The sequence below is a fragment of the Pagrus major genome, chromosome 18 (genome assembly GCF_040436345.1).
Source record: "Pagrus major chromosome 18, Pma_NU_1.0".
NCBI lineage: Eukaryota > Metazoa > Chordata > Actinopteri > Spariformes > Sparidae > Pagrus > Pagrus major.
In genome coordinates, this window is record NC_133232.1 from 30,856,794 (window position 1) to 30,881,788 (window position 24,995).

The 24,995-nt window shown below is 41.7% G+C and overlaps 2 protein-coding genes across 6 annotated transcripts; both read left to right on the plus strand.

The window, feature by feature from the left end:
* The first annotated feature begins 571 nt into the window (after positions 1–571).
* septin6 (septin 6) lies at positions 572–19,486 on the plus strand. 5 transcript variants are annotated; one of them, XM_073486678.1, is made up of 11 exons: positions 572–657; positions 2,499–2,613; positions 5,481–5,676; positions 6,801–6,987; positions 8,516–8,677; positions 9,250–9,346; positions 10,723–10,891; positions 11,018–11,150; positions 11,268–11,458; positions 13,389–13,436; positions 15,453–17,142. In XM_073486678.1, the coding sequence occupies exons 1-10, from the start codon at positions 628–630 to the stop codon at positions 13,390–13,392; spliced, it is 1,284 nt and encodes a 427-aa protein (XP_073342779.1). In that variant the 5' UTR covers positions 572–627; the 3' UTR covers positions 13,393–13,436; positions 15,453–17,142. The 5 variants fall into 5 exon arrangements, with proteins under 5 accessions (XP_073342779.1, XP_073342780.1, XP_073342781.1 ...); XM_073486679.1 differs by lacking the exon at positions 13,389–13,436 and adding an exon at positions 13,006–13,058 and having other exon boundaries at positions 599–657; XM_073486680.1 differs by lacking the exons at positions 13,389–13,436; positions 15,453–17,142 and adding an exon at positions 17,481–19,486 and having other exon boundaries at positions 599–657.
* Positions 19,487–20,430: 944 nt separating this feature from the next.
* nkrf (NFKB repressing factor) lies at positions 20,431–24,972 on the plus strand. Its single transcript, XM_073487743.1, has 3 exons — positions 20,431–20,828; positions 21,231–21,356; positions 21,958–24,972. Exons 2-3 carry the CDS (start codon positions 21,266–21,268, stop codon positions 24,249–24,251), a joined length of 2,385 nt encoding a protein of 794 aa, XP_073343844.1. The 5' UTR covers positions 20,431–20,828; positions 21,231–21,265; the 3' UTR covers positions 24,252–24,972.
* The last annotated feature ends 23 nt before the right edge of the window (positions 24,973–24,995 follow it).

Below are 24,995 nucleotides of genomic sequence, written 5' to 3' on the forward strand. Positions count from 1 at the left end.
TGGGCGTTTCCCAATTTTATTATTTTTTAAGATATAAAATTAATTTACACTACATATTATAAATACAAGATAAAATATAATCCGATAAAAAAAAATTATTCCCAGTATTTTCTTTCTTTTTTTTTAACATTTTTTTTTATCTAACGTAACGATAAAAGACCTTTGAGATGTAACGTTAGCGACCATAATACGCCCTACTTCTCTCCAAACACCTCAAATGTGTTTATGACTACAATCATCAGTAATATATTCATTTTTTAAAAAACCTATTTATCTGATTATTTAATTATTTCTCCGTTTGTAACGTTCATTGATTGCGGTCCACTTCACTGGACGCAACCATTAGGACATCCTGGTGGGGGGAGCTCAGCGCGTAATGCTAATTTTTAATCATTATAATTATGAATAAAAATGACGAAACGCGAGCCGGAGCGTGTTATTTTAATGGCCTTATTTAAACGACCTTCAATGTGAGCACGGTTATCACGGCAGCGTCACCCAAAATAGCCCGTCGGACAGTGGTACGTTCCTACTAGGCCATCTTTCGGCGTAGCTCGAGCGGTGCAGCTCGTCTCGCTAAGCACGGTGAGCAGCAGAGGTTTCGTCCTCCGGCTAACAGCTACCACCATGGCGTCAACCGAGATAGCGAGGCAAGCGGTGAGTAGCCTCTTTTTTTTTATTTTAATTTAACACGGGATGCTACTGTCGTTATCAACACGTACCTCTCGAAAAATACGTTTGCCAGAATCAGCGGTGTCAAAAATATATATATTTTTTAGCGTTACGTAAGAGAGGTGTAGATTCAGGTTAGCTAGCGAGTCAACGTCCGTTTTAATCGTCCCAAAATTCAGAGCAACGTCGCCAAACAAAAGGACGAACAGCTGCTGGTAGAAATATAAGTGTACCTTTACAAATCCTCAAGAATTGGGGATATTAAAGTGAGGCCTAAATGCTGCTCGGTCGTACCTTTCTGGTAAAATATGTTCATCCCTGTGCTCATTGTCGTAAGCTAACGCCTGCAGATTTCCTGTGCTGATATCGTTAGCTTAAAACCACCCTTTCAAACGACATAAACCCTCATATAGTCTATAAACTGCGTGCTAGTCTGTATTAGCTTATGAAAAACGATTACCTATAATAGAGCCATCGCTAGGCCATTCATTCTGAACGCCCCCATTTCGGCTACGATGCTCATTTCCGTTATGTTGTTTCATGTGAAGTCCCGTTAACTTTGAGTCGGGCGTTGTCTGACGTCCATACAAAATATGGACAAAACCGGTTCTGGTCCGTTTATAGACGAGACTTATAAGCCCTGCAATTTGGAAAAGCGTGTGTAAAGTTTGCCTGGTTTTTGTTTTTTGGTGGTGGTGGGGGAGAGGGGGGGAAAGGAAACCACTACACCCAGACAGAGGGCTCAGAATAGCAGGGTTTTGCAGTTTGATATCCCTTTTGCGGCTCAATGAATGAAAACCCGCTGTGTGTAACTTGGCTGTGACCGTCGTGAAAAGCAGGATTGGTTTCAGGAATGTTGCACTTGCAGCTGAAGAGGAAAGGGGCTGTTTGTCCAGTCACATTACCCCCAGTTTGACAAATACTCCCCTCAGCTGTTTAAACCTAATTTCAACCATCCAAATAATCCACAACTGTCCGCTACCGTCAGCTTGTCAAGTTATTTTAAATTGACCCTCAGACGGGAATGTTTTCCCCTCAAAAGGCCACACCACATTGGAAAGCAGCGTTGTGTTATGTTAGGCCACATAATGGCTGGTTAGCTGAGGTTTAGAGCTCTTGCTTCGCCATATAATCTAAATTCTTTGCTTTCCTGCACCTCATCGTGTCGACGTAGGCTGCAGAAATGAGATTCGCAGGGATGGAGATGCTCGGCAGCAGCAGCCACACGCCCCCACACACATGTAATAAAAACAGTGCTTTTTACACTCTCTGTGTCGCTCTGCTGGTCCACAGATAGACCGTGTGTACAGCAGAGTGAACAGAAGTGCAACCGGCCAGAAATAGGAAGTCGGAGGGTTCAAGTCAAAGTGACACCACAGAAACACACATTATCAAATACATATCAATTATGTTAAATGGACAGCTCTTATTTTTTAAATGTCATAACGATCAGGTTGTAGATTATATATTTGTCAGAGCTCTAGTTGTTTTTACGGTGATTTTGACATGAATAACGACACCTTTCCATATATGTACATTGTGGTTTGCAACTGTCTCGTCTGTGGGAAGAAAGTTACAGCTCAGGAAACAGGAAGTGAGCTGCGTTGCACCTGTATTCAGTCTTAAAGACGAATGTGCTCAAAATGGTTGAAAGTCTGGTAATATAATGTTATTTCTCCACTGGATAACAATTGCTAGGATGTTAATTTTAGCATATTGGAGAGAAACCTGTGCATCTTTACAGGCACGAGAGCCTGAACAAGTCATATCATTGCACAATATGGTCACCTTTCCTGATGTTTAATATTGATTTCTTACAATTTTAGGGTGAAGGTGCTCGTGCTGTCCCTCTGGCAGGCCATGTCGGTTTTGACAGCATGCCTGACCAGCTGGTCAACAAGTCTGTCAACCACGGTTTCTGCTTCAACATCCTCTGTGTTGGTGAGTGTGTCATGCATGCTTTTACCCCTCTCTCCTTAGGCTAAAAGACGACTTATTTGCTTCATTGAAAGCCAGGCTTTTCCGCAAGGTTCAAAGCATATCGCTCCATATTTTACCCACTTTGATTCCTTTGGGGCAGTCAGCATTGGTCACCATGATGAGTAAGATGCTCTGCGTTCAAGTAGAAAGTTTCAAAATAATTGGAGGTATTACTTGATTTTATTATGACATTATTCAACAGCACCACTGTTGAAAATGTGCAGAATATGACTTTTGCAGGATTTGTCGGACAGTGAGAATCGTCTGCTTGTACATTCAATGTTACATTGACACAAAAAGTGTCTTCAGCTTCATTAAGTGCTGCAATTATTCACACACACACATGTACACATACACACAGTTAGCTGTTTATTAAGTCCACCCAGCTAACACTAATGTAATCTAATACCACAGTCATGCAATAAACCCAAGCTTTATGGAGCAGATCAAGGTTCAGTTTGTGTTGAAGCTCTTTTAGACAGACAGTGATTTGACTTTATGGTCATTATTAGGGCTACAGTTTGTGGTGCTGTTTCTTTGTCTTGTGTTATACTGAGACGTCTTTTCTAATGTTTTTTCCGGTCCATTTGTAACGGTGAATTCTGGCTAAAACTTTAGATGTTGTATTTTTGGCTACATTGGATTAATGCCATCTGACACAGTCAGACAGTTGTTGGTACTGGGAATCATCTTGCTTCAGGGGCACATGAAATCCACAGGCGGAAGTGGAAATGTTTAACCAAATGGTTGGCAGTGTTTTCTTCCTTTGCCTTTTGTTTGTTTTTTCCCCTTTAAGTTTCCTAGTGTTGGTATATACTGAGGGGAAGACATGACACATACAAATGTGTTTCGCACGCTGGTATACAAACACTTTCAAGCTCTGAATTTCTTAGATTTTGTAGATTACATTTCTGATGGGGATGCTTTATCATTTTACTCCAGTTGTTAATACATCACTTCTGGTTAGAGAGGAGTAGTGAATGTTCACAATTATTGTTTCTATAAGATGTCGTGTGCATGACGTCTAGTTACATTACTACAGTCTGTTTATATATGGTTGTTTTTTTTATAGATTTTGGTAAAGACTGGTGGCCATTTTTAGTGGCATGGTGTAGCCTCCCTCCTTCTCTGCTATTTGTGGAGATACTAAATCCATTTATATTTCTGTGGGAAAAAAACCCAACAATTACTTTATTTGTTTTTCTAATGCAACCACAATTTAAACCTCAAAATTCAAGAATATGGAAGCAAAGATGATGCAAAAGAGGAACAACAACTTTTGTTCCAAACTGTAAATGCTGTTGTGTGACTAACAAGTACAGCATTTCACGGTAGTTTAAGCATTACTCGAGGCAAAGGCATGTGATCGCGTTTTGAATATAACTGGGTTGTGGTCTGAAATTCCAAAGAGGGAATCCAAAATATGGAGATGAGCGATTTCATTGGGCTTAATGATGACTTACATTTCTGCACAGGGTTTTTAATATGTTGGTATCATCTCAGGCGGTTTGATTGCAATCCTCTTCAGTTTGGCCCTCAGTTCCTTTAAACAAGATGCCAAATTGCTTTCAGCTCGAGAGACTTCTCTATAGTGACTTAAACGGAGCTCAGAGACGGGCGATAGGACCCTCGATGCATCAGTTACTTTGGATTCTGAGGCAAAGATTACAAAACTTGGAACATGGAGCGATATCCTACGAAATGGGCTAACATGCTTAGACTGTAGGTCAGGCTGTGATGATTAAAAATAGAGTTTCTTACAGAGGGAGCTCTGTATCTGAGTCATCTGACAGCCTCTCACAGCAAATGGACGTCGGAATACATCAGCAAATAAGCAGTTACTGCCGTTGTTTCTGTGGCTGCGAGCATTTGAAAATGACATTTATTAGACTTTTCTAGTTCCATTAAATAGATGGTCAACAAGGGAAGCTTTTATTAAAGACTCACTTGTTCACTCCTTCAGTTTTTTCAACGTTTGTTTTTGTGAGAAGCATAAAGGGACAACAACTATAATTTAATTCTGCATTTTTTTGTGTAAGGATAATTAAATTGAATCTTGACTGATAAAATAAAAAAAATATATATAATTGAATTTTTGCTGGCTTTGATGCATGCAGGGTGAAACGATGGATTTTACCACAAGAGTCTGACTGATAAATCTGTTGGCAGATATTATTGGCTGACTAAAGCAAAAAAAAGATTCTTCTGGATCATTTTTAAGGATTAATAGAAGATTAATAATTCCCAGTGAAGTTGCTGTTTCAGTTGGAAATGAAAATGGCAGTATCAGCAGAAGTTAAGCAGAAGCCAGTTAGAAGTTTCTTGGAAATGACAGAAATTACCAGCTGTTTATTAACTGTATTTTTGGAAAATAGCAGATTATTATTATTAACTAATTTTGGGGAAGTTTTCAATATATTTTGAGGTAATTGTTGTGGAAATTTGGGGGTAATGTCAAAGAAATTTCCAAAAATGTTGGTAATTACCACCTACTTACCATGAAATTTGTGTACCTGTAAAATTGTTACATAAATGTTATAAACATCCTGCCCTGATTTCATATCTTTCATACCCACGTTTTAGGGATAATTACGAAAAATGTGTGTATACTGGCCGATATGTCTATTGAAATGTTTTACTTCCTATTATTATTGTCTGCCATGGCCCCAAAAATCAGCTGGGCTCTAACTGCCATGTAAGTGGAGGTGAAGAGGACAGTTTACTTCAAGGAAACAGCGTCATGACTTTAATGAAGCAAAAGCTGACTGAACACAAGATCACAGTTTGTAGCAGCTCAGTAACATAATGCATCTTCTCTGTGTCCTCAGGTGAGACGGGCCTGGGGAAGTCCACCCTGATGGACACGTTGTTCAACACCAAGTTTGAGGGCGAGCCCACCCAGCACAACCAGCCGGGAGTCACGCTCAAGTCCAACACCTATGAGCTCCAGGAGAGTAACGTGCGCCTCAAACTTACTGTCGTCAACACCGTGGGCTTCGGGGACCAAATCAACAAGGAGGACAGGTAAAGCTGTGTGAAAAGGTTTGATCTGAGCAAACCGGTTTCTTTTATTTTCACTGACACTCTCTGTGAGCAATAGCAGAAATCCACACTTGATTGTAAACACAATCCTGACATACAGTGATTCTGTGAGAGCTCTTAGCCTTTTCGGTGTTCAGGTTTCATTCAGTCAGTCCTGATCCTGCAAACGTACCCTGAGGATGTGGAGTCAGGTCTCCTTCTCAGTTAGTTTCATAGTATCAGATTTAAAACAGAAATCAGACGTAGATGCTTCTTTTCTGTAAAACAAGATTATAGCCGCTGCAGACCAATGTCTGGAAGTATTTCATCAAACGTAAGATTTTGTTACCAAGCTCGCCATCCACAGTGTAATTGCTAACTCTGCTCCTGAGTTAAGTCTAGACGGGTGTGAGCTCTCTCTCTTTACAGAGAAGGCTGGGATTGTTTCCAGGTTTTACACTTTGTTCAGCAATCATAGGGGAAGTGACATGCACTTACTGCATTTTACACAAGCACATACTCATAGTCATGTGAACTACCACATGCAGAGTGTCCTACAGTATGTACACAAGCTGTGTGTCTGTGTTTGTTGGGAAGGGTGGATACCTGTTGATGCTTCCTGTAGTCCTCAATGCTTGGGGTCAAACATCTTTTTTCTTATGTCCATTTTCTGTAGCATGTATCATTTTCAGGTTTGCAGCTAATGTTGAAATAGTTATTGTGGTCGTCGACTGCTAATTTAAAAAAAATCTATATATCATTCTTGTCATTTATTGAGTAAACATTGGAAGATAGACCTTCTCAAATGGGTGCAACTGTTAAAGCTAAAGAGAGCTAAAGGCCCTTCTCCCTAAATGAAACGATCTATCCTCCCAGACCAAAACTGATGATGGATTACCTCAACTTGTTAAGTTTAAAATTAAGTGTTAACCAGGAAGTAGCTCTTAAATGACTGACAAAGCCTGAATACCAGGGGGGCGTTTCAGAATACCTGAGCTTAAAGTTTAACCCCCAAATTCCTTTCCTTTCTTACTGATGACTCTAAAAAACTGTTAAGTAGCAGAACAGGACAGTGTATCAATAAAGAGAGGCTCAAATTTCTTTCATGTTTCTTCATTTTCTGACAGCTACAAGTCTATTGTGGAGTTCATTGACGCCCAGTTTGAAGCATATCTACAGGAGGAGCTGAAAATCAAGCGCACGCTACACAGCTACCACGACACCCGCATCCACGCATGCCTGTACTTCATCGCTCCCACAGGACACTCGCTTAAATCCCTGGATTTGGTGACCATGAAGAAACTGGATAGCAAGGTGAGCTTCGCCTCAATTCAGCAAACCATTACCATCAGCAAGGAGCCGTTGTTTTCTTTCTCAGTGTTTCCACTAGAAATAGTTGTTGATTAGATGAGCTGGGCGATGATTATTATCTGTGTTTTCAATCAGTTCCAGATCAATTCCAGCTAGTGTCATACAGTTTTCTTGTTACCATAAAAGCCAGTTGCTGTTGCCTGATGTTAAAGAATGACTGTTACATAATGAGCCGGGATAGATTTACTGTAGCACGTCATAGATATACTGTAGGTAAATCCTTTGGCGCTGTGTTGCTGTTTGCAGCTTTTATCTATCTACTCTAGTCATGGGTCATAAACCTCATTCCAGGCTATTTTCCTACATGCAGATTGTCTGTTGTCTGCTTAGTGCGTCGGTGTAGGTCAGCTGTGAAATGCAGTCGGCTTGGTGAGGTCCTCTCCATCCACAGTGGCTTATTTGCATGGACCTCCTGGCTTTTGTACAAAGAGTCGGCTCAGTGTTTGCCAGAGCAGCTGAGCCCTCTGGCAAGAGCTCACAACCGCGTCATCCAGAGCAGAGCCTACTCTGTTTACACATTCACGTTGGGGGGGTTGCTGCATTCAGACAGTACTCTGCTGAAGTGTCTTTGAGCAAGATGCTGAACCCTCACCGGACTCGTGTGTGCCGCACAGTGTTTTTGTTCACATGACCCTGAGCGTATCTTGCTTTGCGTTGAAGGGGCCCCCACTTGGAGAGCAAATAATTCGGGATTGTGTAGGCAACAGGGAACATAGAAAATCGTTGTGTGGGAGTAAAAGCCTCATTTCTCATCAGCCAGCTGTAAGAGCAAATATGAGAATGACCCTGTCTGTTTCCCCCTTCCTCCCTATGTCTCTGTGTAGCATAAATGTGGTTGAAATCAGTTGAGTCTTACTGTTAACACCATGTTTGGAGAGCTTTTAAGTGATCTGGAGCAGGAGATGGAAGCCTGCTGCTCCCTTTGCTGCATTTACTATTTATATCTCTGTGCTTAGGAATGTGTAATTGTCTGCGATACACAAAGGCCTGATTTGCTGAGATCCTGTACCTAGAGGGAGGTACTGTGAAGTGTTGAAATGATGGAGAGAGCAGAGGTTATTCAGTTCCTTTCCCTTCATGAAATTGCATTTTTAAATTGCTGCTACAATCTGGGGCAACCAGTGACTGTAAATGGTATCAAATAAAAGTGTATAGGTGTGTTTTATTATGTTAATTAACCTGTTTTTCAGTTTGAGCTAAAAATTCTGATAGACCGGAAATATTTGATTTGTGATAGTGAACCTGCCGACCGCCAAGTTTGTGGTGGCAGTTTCCGTTCAATAAAAGTCAATAAAGCTCACTACTGCGACTGATTTTGAACCTTTTAGTCCTTTTTATAAACACAAACTCTTTCACAAATGCTGTTGTAGAAATGTTGCCTAAGACAAATGCTGCTCTATATTTATCTGCACATCAGAAAATGATTGTCTGCTCCCTGTCATTATGTCATTTTCTCTTTTCTTAACTGCAGGTCAATATTATCCCAATCATTGCCAAGTCGGACGCCATCTCCAAGAGCGAGCTGGCCAAGTTCAAAATCAAGATCACCAGTGAGCTGGTCAGCAACGGTGTTCAGATATACCAGTTCCCCACTGATGACGAGTCTGTGGCAGAGATCAACTCCGCCATGAATGTAAGGCTCACAAGTCACAACTCAAGTTAGTCAGACTGAGACTGATCATTTGAATCTTAAGGAAATAGCGGTTTCAACACATTTATCGTCTGTAAGTTTTAACATGCGGTAAATTCTGTTATACGTAATCAGCATAAACAACATGTGATGTAGAAGCAGGACAGGCATCTTCTGTGTCTGCTCAGGCGGTCAGGAAGCTGCCTCATGCAGGGAGGAGTGTGTGCAGAGTAGCACAATCAGCCAGCTCACTCTGCAGGAAGCCTGCAGTGTGGGAAAGGGCCTGCGTTCACTGAGAGATGAGCCAAAGCTCACTTAGCTGTTTACGCGGTCTGATCTGTGGAAATGCCTCAACTCGCCATAACTGATTGTGTTAGACCGTTGCCTCTCGGCTGTTGTTGCAAAGTCTCATAAAAGGTCATACATCCTCTGTCAGAGCTGTTAGTCTGTGTCTGTGAAAAGTGGCTCTTAACTGTCACGTCACATTAATAGAAATAACACCTTTTTCTCGGTTTTCTGTGTGATGTTAACGCTTAGATACATACACCAACGTCTCTTCTCCCTCTGCCACACAGAGCCATTTGCCATTTGCCGTGGTTGGCAGCACAGAGGAAGTGAAGATTGGGAACAAGATGGTGAAGGCCCGACAGTACCCCTGGGGGACGGTGCAGGGTAAGCCTAGGTCACATCCTGCACAGGAAATGAGAGCATGCTCCCTCTCGTCAGAGCTGCTGCAGCGACTCCCTCCCCTCGTATTCCTCCTTGGCTCCAACAGCTGCTGCACACTAGCTGATAGCCAGTTATATAACCTCATTTAGCTACAGCGTCCTCTCTGCCATTACGCTGTATGTCAGAGAGACATTTTATGTCGCTGACCATGTTGATTATTGACCTACTTGATCAATGCATAATGGAGTGTGCATAATGTATAACTAATGGATAGCAGAGTGACTGAAATGTGTGTGGCAAAGCTAATACTTAAGCTAATCCAGCCTCATACTGTACAGCTTTAAACTGAATGGTGTGTGTGTGTGTGTGTGTGTGTGTGGGTGTGTGTGTGTGTGTGTGTGTGTGTGTGATCCAGCACACAGATTAAATGCAGTGCAGTTAATAAGGACGTGGACAGGTTCGAGTGGGTTTAGTATAGGGCTGCAATTTGCAATTACTGTTAATATCAATTCATTTATTATTAATTAATTAATTATTCATTCATTCATTTATTCATTTATTACATATATTATTTTCTTGATTAATCAATGAATTGCTTGGTCTTTAAAGTTAGTGGAAAATGCTCATCTAAATTTAGTAGAGCACAAGGTGACATCTTCACTCATCCCGTTTTGTCTAACCTACAGTCCAAAAACTAAAGATATTCACTCTATAATGATATAAAACAGGAAAAAAGCAGAAAATCGCCACATTAGAGAAGCTTCAACCACAGAATAGTTTTCCTGCTCTGCTTCTGTACTGCAGCAAATCTATTTACTATCCACATCCAATGATCTGACCTGTGTAGAGATTCAGACACAACCCTCCAGGGAAAATAGGATTACTATTTCTGCTCTATTTACCCAACATGGATATGAAAACCCTCAGAAATCCCGAAAGCTTAAAGTCAGCACTTTAACCTCAGTCATTGTTTCATTTGAAATTCAGTGTGCTGGATTACAGCCAAAACATTGAAAAACATCTCACTGTCCTCATGCTTACGGACTGCTCTGCATAATATTTCTGGCCCGAGGCTTTACCTGACATTGGGTCTGTCTGTTCGCCACAGACAGCATGTGTACTCACATGATGTCACATGCTCTGCGCTGCTTGGCTCAGTCCAGCATCAAAATCAATTGAAAGCCACAGGACATGAACACTATTCTGTTTCGAACTTGTGCCGTTGAGTCTGTGAAACCAAACTCTCTCAGATTATAATGAATGCGTTTATTTGCTGTATGAATGTAAGTGTTATATGGTGCTACCGTACACTTACTGAATGTTGCACTGATGCAGTTAGGAAAACACTCATGTGTCACTATGATGTGTGTCTCTCGTAGTGGAAAATGAGAATCACTGTGACTTCGTCAAGCTGCGAGAAATGCTGATCAGAGTGAACATGGAGGACCTGCGAGAGCAGACTCACACGCGTCATTATGAGCTCTACCGCCGCTGCAAACTGGAGGAGATGGGGTTCAAGGACACAGACCCTGACAGCAAGCCCTTCAGGTAGTGGACTCGGTAGTGGACTCGAGACTGGACTTATTATTTTCTTGCTCTCCACTCTGTGCCTGCATCTGGTGTGATGTTTTCCGCTGTTAATTTTGCACCCAATTGTCTTTATTCCTCTGCCAGTCTTCAGGAGACGTATGAAGCTAAGAGGAACGAGTTCATGGGAGAGCTCCAGAAGAAAGAAGAGGAAATGAGGCAAATGTTCGTCCAGAGAGTCAAAGAGAAGGAAGCTGAGCTCAAAGAAGCAGAGAAAGAGGTAACGAACGTGGATCCTGCCCCATCCTCAAATATTATGTGCATCACTCTTCTTTAAGGACATTTATACTCTTGTCTGAAATAACAAAGTATTGTTTCGTTTCGTCATCATCCGTAGCTACACGAGAAGTTTGACCGTTTGAAGAAGCTCCACCAGGACGAGAAGAAGAAACTGGAGGAGAAGAAGAAGTCCCTCGACGACGAGCTCAACATGTTCAAACAGAAAAAGACTGCTGCAGAGCTCTTGCAGAACCAAGCCCAGCAGGCAGGGGGCTCCACCACACTCAAGAGGGACAAAGAGAGGAAAAAGTAAGTATTGTTCTCTTCCTCCTGTGCCTTCCTTGTCTATCCTTTCAGCTTAGGTGCAGGAGATCACCTCCAGTTGTTCAAGGATAGGAAAAGCCTGGAGACTATGAAGCTGGGAGGAACCAGGCCACATATTATTACACTGACATTCCAGGATGTCGATCATTTGCCAGATTCGTTTATGGGCTCTGTTCAGTGAATTGCCTTCCACATTAATGTTACACAAGAGGGGCCGCATTACAGAAACATTTTCTAACCGCTTGTCATATCTTTAATTAAGTTTCAAAGATTGGAAGAATCCTGTCCTCGTGACGGAAAGAATAGCTAAATCCATGGCTGTTTCCTGTCCTATCTCAGACCTCATGTCTTACCTTAAGGCTTCTCCAACAGGCTAACAATAGTGCTAGCTTCTCCAACAGTTACAATTTGAGTCACCTTTCAATCATAATATTTTGGTGTTCATGTTGTCCCTATCTTTATTGTCACTGCCATACAGACCTAACAACAGTGCCGCCGCCATTTCTTATTTTGAATTTAAGACGGGGTCTATGTCATCCTGAATTATGATCCCTAACTGAGGAAATTCTTAAGTTAGGACGTTTCTGTAATGGCTACTTTCCTATCCTAAATTATGATGGGACGTTTTCCAAAATGCAGTCAGGAAACAGGTTTCTGTTATACCAAAAATCCTAAAGTCATCTGTAACTGAGTTAAGATAGGATTTCAGGCTTAGGAAGTTTCTATAATGAGGTCCCAGTACATGAATACCACTGCCAATATGTGAGAAGTTGTTTGTGTTAAAGCTCTTGGGGTCCCTTTGTTGTGCATTACACTAAAATATGTTGCTGTATCCTGAAGAAAGTGCACACTCTTTGTGCTTTGATTTCAGTTTGCAGACAGAAGCTAATTATGATCTGTCCCACTAATATCACCAAGAGCTTAGCGGTTTCTCTGTCACCACTTATTAATAAGCCACCTGATATTCGCCTGCAGTAGTTAAAGGCTCCGGCTAAGCTGAAAATCTCTCACTCTGCTCTTTATTCCTGAGAGGCAGATGAATGCTGCACTTTGCCCTCCTTTATAGTAGCTGACCAGAACTCATATTTTATGAACAATGTGGAAAAATAAGATGATGAGAGAGGGGGGGAGTAACTTTCCTCATTTAAATAGTTGAAAAGTTGCCAAACGTCAGCTTAATTTGATGTGTGAATTCCAGTCAGAAACCATCTCAAGCAAAACAGATCAGGATTCTGCAGCTCTGTTAACGATTAATGGACAGTTTCATTTACTTGGAAAACGGCTCTCTGGAAGTCACTCATCTGGTTTTAATGAATCTACAGTACGAACTCTCTCAATTTTCCAAATTTGTTTTCCTTGACATGTTAACATTCACTCTGCTGCTCCCTCCAACAGTTTTATTGAATCATGAGTATGTGAGGCAGCACGTTTCAGGCTTCGAGATCGTTTGAAGCCAGATGTTTGGTTGTAGTTTGCTGTTGACACTGTTGGTCCCTTCATGTTGGTAATCCACTGCTGGTTTTGTGTTGAAGCTGATGTGACGCCGTGCCTGTTAGAAAAGGAAGAAGACACTTGCACTGAGAAGGTTCTTGTCGCTTTATTTTCTTCCCTGTTAATTTCTGTTCTTCACAGCCACTTCTTCTCTTTACGAGCTCTGCCTGGAAAATGCCTCTTCCAAAAAAGGGGGCAGCTGCGCCACTTTAGCTTTGTCTGTGGGTCACTGATTAAAAACCGACTACAGAGGTCTGGCGAGTGTTAACATGGATAATAATTATTTGTATTTAACCTTCCAGATTTAGTCAGTGTTTTCTTCGGTTCCCAGAAGACACAGTTATCGATTACTGCTTGTTGTGTAGATGTGAACCTGTCCTGTGAGTGCATGTGTCACCTATGTTGCATCCATAATGTTTTCCAGTTAACTCCTCCCACACTTGCTGCATGCTGCATGAGGCACCTTTTTCTGGTAAGACTCCCTTCTTGGTTTACACCAGTGATAAAGTAATAAGAGAAAATATAAAGGAAGTATCGTTGATCAGCTCGACAAAAACGTTTATTTTATTACACATATATGAGAAAGAACTATTGAAAAACACAAGTTAGGAATAAATCGTTACCCAAATTAGACTTCTAGGAAAAGATGGAGAAAACTTGATACGACTGAAAAGGCAATATTTCAACATAATCAGATGTTTGGAGATTTAATCCGTTCTGCAGATACTCTCAATGTTTTCCTGCATTGAAGCTGACATCCTGCACATGGTCTAAATATAAAAAAGGCTGTGCGCACGACTACGTTTCTGCATCTCCGCATTAGAATTTAAACATAATTGAATGAACCTTTTGAAAGCTGTTAAAACTGAATGCGATGCAACAATTCAGATACTTTAGTGTCGCAGGCCTCGAGTATATCATCGGTAACATCTGCGTCGATCAGATCCTTGAGCTGGCGGTGTTTACCGTCCTTGTGCCAGCCACTAAATCAGCCAGTTTATTAGATCCCCGCACACCCATTTGATGTACTGCCCCATCTGCCTCCCTAAATCCACAACAGTCTCCTTTATTGTGGTTCTCCCAAGTCCTTCCCCACATGGTTCTGCAGTAGCACAAAGAGCCATTCAAGGCTGAACTGGGACTAACAGGTCACGCCAGAGCAGCAAACGGCCTCAGGGCCCATCTCTGTTCAGAGTGATGACATGTTTTGTTGATCTCGCAGCCATATGACGACCCCCTCTGCCACCCCTCCCTCTTCAGTGGATACAAAAGCCAAAGCCACAGAGGGGGAGATGTTGTTGAGACCAAACCACTGGGGAGGGTGGAAATGAACGAAGACATCTGTCTCTCAATCTGTAAACTCCTCAAGCAGCTCAAGACTGTTACAGTAGATGAAAACAAGCTGCTGTTTAATGATCATGATAGTGAGCAATACGGGTAACAATCAGACACATTGTTTAAAGCTCAGGGGCTGTTTAAAAAAAACTCTAAAAAGATGTTTCTTTTATGTTTCCAAGAAGAAGATGACTGTACTTGCACCCTAACCTCTGTACCTTTCAAGTTGCCTTGAGAGCATGACCTCCTCTAAATGCCACCTGCAGCCTGTTGTGCACCAGCCGTGTCCAAGTTCAAGCTTCGCCGAGTCACAATGTAAATTATAAGTTGTGATTTATGCATTACTAAAATAAAAGCAGTTGCACCACAGAGATAAGTAAACAAGTAATTAGTTACACAATATGTTAGTCATAAAATGTCACAGAAAAATACTCACTAATGGTTAAACTACAGTTTTTCTGCCACACAGCATCATTTTTTTCATTAATTTTAATATCAGTTTGCAACACAGTCATCATGTGGGGCCCTAATTGAATGATATGTTACAAAGAGGCAAAGTCACGCTCCTTCTAGTGAACCACCATGAGACCTTATGTCAGAAATGTGGGGGCGTAAATATATGGTAGTGAATGGAGAGTGTTTGTGATACTTCAGTATCAAACTGCAACTTTCTCAAGTTGAAAAATGATCTTTTTAAATTGACAAACACCGTATGTTTAATTCTTGGCACGATTAAGATGGAATCAAAAATGTATTTGTCTCAAATGTTTTGCGAATTGTCTTTGAAAATCAGGCCTCCACCTCTATTTCTGTATCAGTCTAACGTATCACGTTGTGCTCATGAGAGCCGGAAACTCTATCTGTGATTGTTTGAGTTATGACTGTACATCCAAACTACTTTGGTTGTGCACCATGTAACTGTGGTGCAACCAGTTTTAGAAGATGATTTAGTGACTAACTAACTAGTAGTTACTAAGCCCTTAGTGTTGACATCACACCCAATTTAGGAGAGGACTTGGTCATGGCTGATGCAACCCAGTGCTGCTCACTAATGTTGTTGTGATGTCAGCGATGTGATATGGTCTGTGTTTGTCCTGATGGTGTTTTAACTAAAAAAAAAAAAGCAATAACAGCCCTTCTCTCTCATTTCCAGCATAGGATTCCTGTAGAAAAAGTGCTCCCTTGTGGCGATCCTGCTGTGAATGAGTTCCCACCCCATCATCCTTTACAGTCCCCCCTTCCCACCCTCACCCTCACCCCATAATTCAACCCTCCACATGCCCCCCCTGCTCTCTGGAAGACGCTGGGCATTGCTCGCAGTTTGACATCACTTATTTTGCTGAATGACGCTTGTCTGTTATATGGTTTGTACAAGCAAATTATTCAGCTTGTCTTTTTATACGTATTTACAAAAAAAAAATGCATTCCATGTTTGTTTTATATTCAGTGATTCTTTGCATGATGGAGTGAGCTTTTTTAATATTAACTTACATGACTACTGTTGTGATGGGCAGAAATGTATTGAAGCGTAAAGTGAAACATGCATCAGACGGCGGGACCCGAGTGTGTACGTGTGGAGAAGATCTGCAGTAGATTACAGCGGAGACAGAATTAAGACGGATGAGGATTAATGCAGGAACGTTAAGACGTCGTTAATGTATAAAACTGATCTATCTTCAGATTAAAGGGATGCAATCAGCTTAGTGAGCCTACGTTTTACATGTAACAGCAGTCTCTTAAATAACTAAATAACAATTAAAAACAACAATTACCAACATGCTTGTTATACTTAAGTCACAGGCTGGTTTGTTATTAGTTTAAAGGTATAATCCTAAAGATTTCAGTAACGGCGAGTGCAGTTTATTACTACAGCAAACACTCATTGAGCTGCTACTTTGTCAGATATACAGCGGAGGAGTAACTGTGGTCCGGCCAAGACAAACAAACTCGCATCAGCCTGTTTCTCTGCACTCAGGACAAATCTCGCCAGGAGCCCCCTTTTATACTCACTCATATATACCGGCCACCTAAATACGCTAGATTTCTCATAAAAAGATCCGTTCATTATTCCCTGAGATATCAATGAAAATGTAAAAGAAAACCACTCTCTCTTGGATCCGTCCATTTATCTCGATACACACCCAAAGGTAAAGGGTTATATTCTGGGCCGAGACCCATCCTCCATCCAAGTTTCGTGGGAATCCGTTCAGTAGTTTTTGCGTAATCCTGCTGACAAACCAACCAACAAATACACATAGATGACGCGGGTTAAACATGCAGTCAGTACCTTCTTGGCGGAGGTAATGACTGCACGTTTGATCAGTTTCACATTAAAAGCCAAAAGAAACGCTTTTACTGTGAAGTGGCAGAGAAGTAGAAGTAGCTGTAACTGCATACAGCTGTGTAGGAGAGTGAACAGTGAAAAATGCGTAAATGTTATTTAAAAAAGAGGAATTGATTTGATGGTGGTCGTCCCTTTGCTGATGCTGTTTCACTTTAGCCTGATGCATGAGTAGTTGTGAGCCTAATCTCTTTGCCACTTCTCCCATACCTCATTCATTGTCATGTGTTATGTGCATACTTGTCTTAGCTTTTCACATTTGCACTTTTTTTTTATACACAAATGTGATTGTTTTTTTTTAAAGTATATATTAATGTTGTCAGTGCAATTGTAACTTTCTTTTTTTAATTTTATTTTACGTTATATGAAGGCACATTTAAAAAGTCAATCGTCAACATGTCCATTTTGTCCTGCAGGGACCAGTGTTTGTGTGTTTGTATCAGTGTTACGCATAAAAAGAAATATTATATCAAAAGAAAATAAAGGCCAATTTTTCACCAAAGATTACAACTGTGGCCATGATCATTGTGTATAATAAATACTGCTTTAAATTGGGATTGGATGAAAGTTTAACGAGCTGCTTGATTTACACGATGAAGCTTCAGGTGTGTTTGTGTGTTTGTGTCTTTGTGCTCAGAATCACAAAACATCTGTTGGCCTCAGTCGTTCCTTGTTTCGTTGCTGCATCCGAGGTTGCTTTTATTGTCTTATGAAAGAGAAAACTGTCTTTTGAATTGAACGCTTTGATCCCACATGATACCAGATACATGAAGAGAAGAGCTGTTCCCTCCTTCTAATGCTCAGCTCACTGGTCTGTGTGGTTTTCACTTTCCTTTGCAGTAATCCCTGGCTCTGCACTGAGTAGGTCCTCAGCCCTCAAGCTTTGCTAAGGGACCGGCCTTTGTGGGTACTGAGTACCTCAAATCTGACCAGAGGCTTTGTGGACCCCCATCCTTCAGGGTTTTCTTAATCATTACCTGCTCTGCTATAATATTGATTAATGTGTATCTGTGTTTCGCTGCAGCCCTAACCTCACCGTCCGCAATCTAATCCTCGCTCTGTTGCCTCTGCTCATGTTTACACGTGCACTGTTTTGCTGTGGCTTACACCTTTTTTCCCACTTCAGTTGTGATTGAGATGCACATTTGTTCTGTCGTATCCGGATACTGTGTGTAATCCTAACGCTTCATTCACTGCAGCATCGTCAGTGGGCACAGTATAATCTCACCATTTTCTACTTGTATTGTTACGATCGCAGGGATTTTACCACCCGTCTGTGTTTTTATGACGATCGAGCCTAAATCTATTTTCTGACCTGGTACCTGATGCACTTCTTAAATCTCAAGCCTGACTCGTGTTTGTGAAAGCCTCTCTGCTTTGCCACCTCTCTAACTGCCTGCTTTCTTTCTCTTTGTCTCTTTAGCTTCTTTTAATCTGTCTTGACCACCTGGAGAGGGGATTGCAGCTTCAGCAAGAACTAAGCACCCTTTTACCTCTTCCCGTTTTTTCTCGCTGTATGAACCTTTTTTTCTTCTTTTTTTTAAAAAAAAATTCTCCTCATTGCATCTCCTTTTGTTGAATATTGGCCTTATGTGGACTCGCATGGTATTTCTGACCACCTAATGAAGCTCTAAACCCAGGCAGGTTGGTAACCGGGTACAGTTTTAAATCTGCTATGTCTTAATGTATATAAGGAGACTCTAGTCGTTAATAAACGTCATCAGTTAGGGTTCACACTTTTACAGGACTTGTAGGTGAAATCATTATTAGATCTTTACTTGAAACAGAAAAGCAATGGCCTGCACTATGCACTCATTTTTCTTTTTAAAATAGGATTCTTAAAACAAAGCTAAAACAGACGGAAACATCGAGGCTTTAAAGGTGCAATATCCAAGATTTAATTCAAAAATTAACTCAGTGCAGAGATAACCACTGAAGTTAGCATGCTAACCAGCTAGTCCCAATCCAGATCACTAGCTGCACGTCTAACTGAGCTAACGGCAGCTACAGTAAGCAGCAGTTCGTGCCGCCCTCCATTTGTTTGAAGTACGAATTATAACATTTCTTACATATTGCACCTTTAAGGACGGAGGCACTTAAATCTGTAACGTGATGTGAAATTCAGTAGAGCGAGTGAACGTGTTGTTTTTTCTTCAATCGAGTTCAGTTTGCTGCTTCTATCTAAATTAAATTCAGTCATAATCATCCAAAAGCCAAAGCAATACTTTCTACTTAGCACTTCATTTGATGGTGCCCATGTTTACGCGTCGCTGTTGAATACCATGGAGGTCACATGTACCGGCCTTTAATTATTACACATTGTGCTTTAATATTCACCAGCCTATTCTATATTTTGCATGCATCTTTTTATTTAATTGCCGCTGTGATCTTTGACCTTTTTGACCTGCTTGTTTTTTATCCCCCAATAACTCAGTTTTGCAGTTCTGTTTCAACTTCACTGCTGTTTTTTCTTAAAATGGTGCATATTATTAATGTATATTTGCTCTGTCCTTTTGATTTCAGCTCCCTTTTTTGCCAAATATTCGTATAAGGTGGAGTTGAACTGAATCCCAGATAGGAGTATTTAAAAAATACTCGTGCATTTATATAATTTATAAGGATATATTTTGTGTATTGAAGTGGAGACTTGTTGTTTATTACCTATGATCTTTGGACGTGACTCTGAGTGTAAAGTAACATTTTGGTGTCAGATAATGCCATACATTTTTCTAGTATCAGTCATCACCTCTTGTAGTCAGAATCTCTCCCACACTACAAATTATTCAATATCTTACTTTAGTTTGATTCCATTGATGTACATTTTCAATAAAAAAATATGATCTGAACATTTTAAGCTTCTGTCTTTTGATTTACTGTGTAGAATGCGTCCTTAAATACAGCTAATACTACAATATGTGTGTGTACTTATGTACTTTTACTCACGTAATATTGTTGAAACAGAACTTTTACTTGTAACTGACTATTTTCACAATGTGGTGCCTTTGCAAACACCTCCATTTACAGTAAAGGGCAATAATAAGGTTACACTTGAAAACTAAGGTCAGTTTCAGTGAATTTGACATTAAGTCCTATAACTGTGGATAATATTTTGCATATTTCTGCTGTAAGATGTGTTATGAAATTCAAAAAGGTCATGATTATGAGATAGAAAGTCATAATTATTAGATAAAAGTTTTAGAAATCCAACTTTTTAACTTATAATTGTGACTTTTTAGCATAACCCTGACTTTTTAACTCACAATTATCACTTTATCTCCTGAGATAGACTTTTTAACTCATAATTTTGTATTTTTTTAAGCATAATTATGACTTTTTATCTCATGATTTCAACTTTTTAACTCATAATTTTGTAATTTTTAAGCATAATTATGGCTTTTTATCTCATGATTTTGTATTTTTTTAGCATAAATATGACTTTTTATCTCATGATTTCAACTTTTTAACTCATAATTTAGACTTTTTATCTAACAATTTTGTATTTTCTAGCATAAATATGACTTTTTATCTCATGATTTTCACTTTTTATCTCATAATTTCGTATTTTTTTAACTCATAATTACCTTTTAACTAATTTCTAGCATAAGTAAGACTTACTATCTCATAATCATGACTTACTATTAGGATTTTATTTATTTATTTATTTATTTTTGTCATTATTCGCTTGGCAGCAGGCAGAAACGCGCTCCTCGGGGCTGTGAGCTGTCCAGCCTGCACACATGTGGAGGTGAAGCCTGAGCGGCCGCAAAGCATTGTGGGTCAGTGCGGTGCCAGACGCCATGATTCTACTGTAGCTGTACCAGAAAATGGATGCTTCCAGCTAGCTAGTTAGTTAGAGGGGTGTCTGTAACTCCCAGGAGGTTTCACGCTGCGTTTTCAGCAACTCGGGCTCGGATACATCACTTCACGGACACGAACCTACGTGTCGGTTTCCTCTGAGCTCGAACCGAGTCCGGTAGAAAAAGTACACGAGCAGGCCGGCTGCTGTTGGAAGTGGAGCTGGGTTAGCTAGCTGGCTAATGCTAGCAGCCACCAACCTAGCTGCCAACGGTAGCTAGCTAAGAGAGGCTAGCACGATAATAATAGCCGGCTGATCATATAAATAAATGCACTGTGTCTTGCTCAGGTGAAGGACGGAGATATAAATCGGACCAAAGGCTACACCTTGAGGTGAGAATATCGTAAAATTAAGTAACTGCACTTTTAAATGCCGGTGAATGTGATGTTTAGCTTCTTGGACATGTTTGCTAACATTGAAGGGATGGACTCAGTCGGCCTACTGCGTCACTCTGTCAAGGCCTTGTGTTTAATGACAATATGAAGCTGATTATCTCTCCTGTTTGTCCATTTAATGTTCAGAAGTGTACAACAATGTTCTGCCCAGTCACATTATCTGTATTTCAGTCCCTGCATGCATGCTGCAGGCAGGTGCTGTTTGTTTTCCTGGGAATGTTTTGAGCCTCTATAGGCAGCATGGTGTATTAACACATTAGATGTTGTGTTTGTGTGTGTGTTTTTTTTTTTTAATCCATTCACGTGATGTCTAACTTACATCTCTGGCCTCAATAACAGGTATGGCCCGGATTTGATTTGGACTGGTGCTGGTGATGGCAGAAGGGACTTGCACTGGCGAAATGCCCTCCTTTGACCTGAGTCCTAGTTCTGAAGCAAAAAAGAGACCCAATTCTTCTGATGGCAGTGAGTCTTCATCTGGGTCCTGTACTGTTTGTGTGTCACCGCTGCATCCTCAGATCTAAATGTGTCCCAACATATTTTATATCATAGTTTTACAACTACTCTCAGGCGTATGCAAAGTTTAGGTGATTGAGCAAAAGGTTGATTTTCAAGCCTGTTAATTACTTCTGAAGATGTAATATTGTAAAAACTGGCCACAAATACTTTCAGCTGCAGATTTCATGCCCTCCTGAGTATTTAAGGCGGCAGGACGGCGTGTGTGGCGTTGACTCAAAATAAACGACAGTGCCTGTGTTCATCGTCATGAAGGAATGTGTCACCAGCGTGGCTCCTTTATGTGTTCGCAGCAGGTTTGGGACAACAGTGCAGCTCTGTGGCTCAGAGAAATAAGCTGTGTCAGTCTGCTTCACAGACAATACTTGTTAGTTGGATGGATCAGTGCATTGTTGGCTTTTTTTTAATGGGATTTGTTGAAAAATACAAACTTTAATCACATTAACCCTGTTGTGCCCATGTGAAATGATAATTGATTTATCTGTAAGTGCCCCAAGTCAAATTAGACATCCATGTTGCGTAACTGTTTACCTGTATCATCTTATTGCAGGAGACGAGCCCATGAGAAAAATGCCTGTGTCAAAATTTGGTTCAAGACCTCGATTTGAGCCTGTACACTTTGTCAGTGGTGGAAGCAGTGGAGGAGTCGGTGCCGATGAGAAGGAGAACGATAAGGAGCGCAGGAGGAGTGAGTTGTACGGTACGAGACAGAGGGACTCTGAACACTCCTCCTACAGCAGCGCCAGCAGACCGCAGGGCGGCACCTCCTCCCTGAGGCCTGCGTTTGACAGAGTCCCATCGTACAGTTCTGACTCTTGGGCTTCCCATAGAGATAGAGACAGAGACATTTTTTCAGGTAGTACAAGTGGGTTGGGTTATGGAGGACGTGGGTCCACTGGAAGCTTCATGACAAAAACACAGCAGGACTACTCGGCCAAGTATGAAGCCCACAGCTCTCGAAATTCAGATTCCTATTCTCAGCAGCACAGATATAATGGATACGGGGGAGGGAGCAGATCAGGAGGCAGGGATTCGGGACGTCAGGGTTTAGGGTACGGTCATCAAGACCGGCCGTCGTCCAGCAGGCCATTCTGCAGAGTCTACAACAGCCCGGGCAGGAGCAGTCCCACCACCTCTCAGTTGGGCTCATCATCACAGCCTCAGCCTGTTGCTCAGTCAACATTGGATGAGAAGCAAAGGCTGATCGCCAACGTAGCATCTGCGTTGGCTGTCGCTTTTAGGGACCCTATGTTCATGACTGGAAGTGAGTCGCCAAACTATAATTTCATGTTGAGCCGTAGCATTCAGGCCTGCAAGACGAATCCTGAGTATATATATGTCAACCTGAAGGACATACCTCAGGCCGACCTACCGAAGAACAGGAAGGTTCCAACAGATGGTTACGCCTGTGAACTGAGATGTCAGGGAGTGTATCTCGCCACAGGATACTCCGGTAGTAAAAATGGAGCGAGGGACCGGGCCTCTGAGCAGGCTGTAAAACTCTTCCTGAAACCAGTCGAGGTTCGTGTGGTGCAGCGTAAATACAGACACTCAATAGTCAACGACATAGTCGTGTGCCAGATGCACAGCCCGACCCCGGCCTTTTTACCTGCACTTCGCAACCCAGAGGATAAACCGACGCCCAGCTCTAAGGGCCAATACGAGCCCGACAGACGGAAGCACTGGACGGAGTTTGTGGTTATGGACAATGCTCACGATGCCATCTGCATACTCAACAACTCTGCAGCGTTTAACAGGATGAAGATAGACTATAAGTTCGACCTGCTCCCCAACAGCAGCGCTTGGCTGTGCAGTGTCTTCCTGCAGGATGAGCTGGTGGCGCAGTCGACAGGCACTAAAAAGAGCTCAAAGCATGCGGCGGCTGAAGAGGCAGTGAGGAAACTTCGCATGAACCAGGCGCAGCGACAACAGCAGCAGCAGCAGCAACAGCAGCAACAAGAACAAGAACAACAACACCAGCAGCAGCAGCAGCAGCAACAACAATCACAATACTCCAGAGGAAATAATCAATCAGATTACGGTGGACGCTTTGGACAACAGGTCGTAAAAAAGAAGCATCTGAGCGAGTTGGTCATCCTGGAAAACTCTGACAATGCAATCTGCATCATTAATGACACAGCTCAGTTTAACAAAGTCACTGCTGATTACAAGTTCACGGTTCTGCCCGATCATCGCTGGAGGTGTGAAGTTTACTTGGAAGGACAGTATGTGGCAGCAGGAATCGGGCCTAAAAAAATAGTGAAGCACATCGCAGCAGAGGAAGCACTAGCCACCTTGAGACAGACGCAGGCTGTGGTCAAATCCAACCTAAGGAAGGAGGGTCACAATGACGCCATATCCCGATCCCAGATCCTGGCTCGCTCCGGTGAGGAGGCCACGAGGCAGGAGATTAAGGAAGACAACATAGGAAACCAGCTCCTCCGCAAGATGGGCTGGAAAGGAGGCGGTCTGGGCCGAGATGGTGAAGGCATCGCAGAACCAATCAGAGTGAAGGAGCAGTTCTCCAGAGAGGGGTTGGGTATGGACATGGACAAAACAGGAAACCAGCTGAGCAAGCGCGACATTGAGGACATCATTCGTAACTATGCCAGTTCAGACCGTCAGGATGATCTGCGCTTCTCCACTGACCTCACCAACGATGAACGCAAGCAGATCCACCAGATATCTCAGAAGTACGGCCTACGGAGCAAGTCGTACGGACAGGGACGGCAGCGGTTCCTCGTTGTCAGTCGCAAAGTGCACAAAGACCAGCTGATTGGTCAGCTTCTACAGGAAGGACAGGTGGGACGATACGAGCTCGTGAAACCTCAGGCCTCTCACTAATTTGCATGCAGAAAAAAAAAAAGACAAACATCTTTCATCGGTTTGGACGTCAGAACAAATCACACTCGAGTCTGTTTGTACTTGTGTGTGACAGATTTACAACAGGCATCATTAAATGAGACTCCTTCAGATATCACCTGTGGTTTCTGCATTCCTTTGCCATGTACTTTAGCTTTAGCAGGAGCTTCAGGACGAATAATTTGTCTTCTCTGTCTCCTGCCATTCCACTTGTCCTATATTTGTTTCACTTTTGCACAAGCCTGTGTTCAGTGCTTCATGGTATCACGTCCTGATGATGCTCAAGTAATTTCATTATTTGGAGAAAAAAAAAAAAAGGCTTTATGAGGTTTTTTGTCAGCAAAATTCACCTTTTTTTGTTTTCGTGGCTATTTAAGGAACCTGGCAGAATATGCAGCTTCACACTGCTTGAACATTGTAGACAGTTGACTGAGGATTAAAGAGGCATTAACATCAAATCTGTAGCTAGGTGTACCCGTCTCACTGTAGTGATACATCTCTATTCAGCAATACCTGCAATGTTGTTGGCTCTTTTAAACACCTGGAGATCATTCTACAAGTACAAGCTGCATCCATGTCCAGAAAATCAAAGCTGTGATGTTTGTTAAATGTCAGATGTGTTGGTTTTATGTGAGTACAGTTAACTTGTCTGCTTGTTTTCACAGCTGTAATAACTGAATAAATTAAAGCTGATAACCATCAACAGGCTGATTAAGATGGATATTT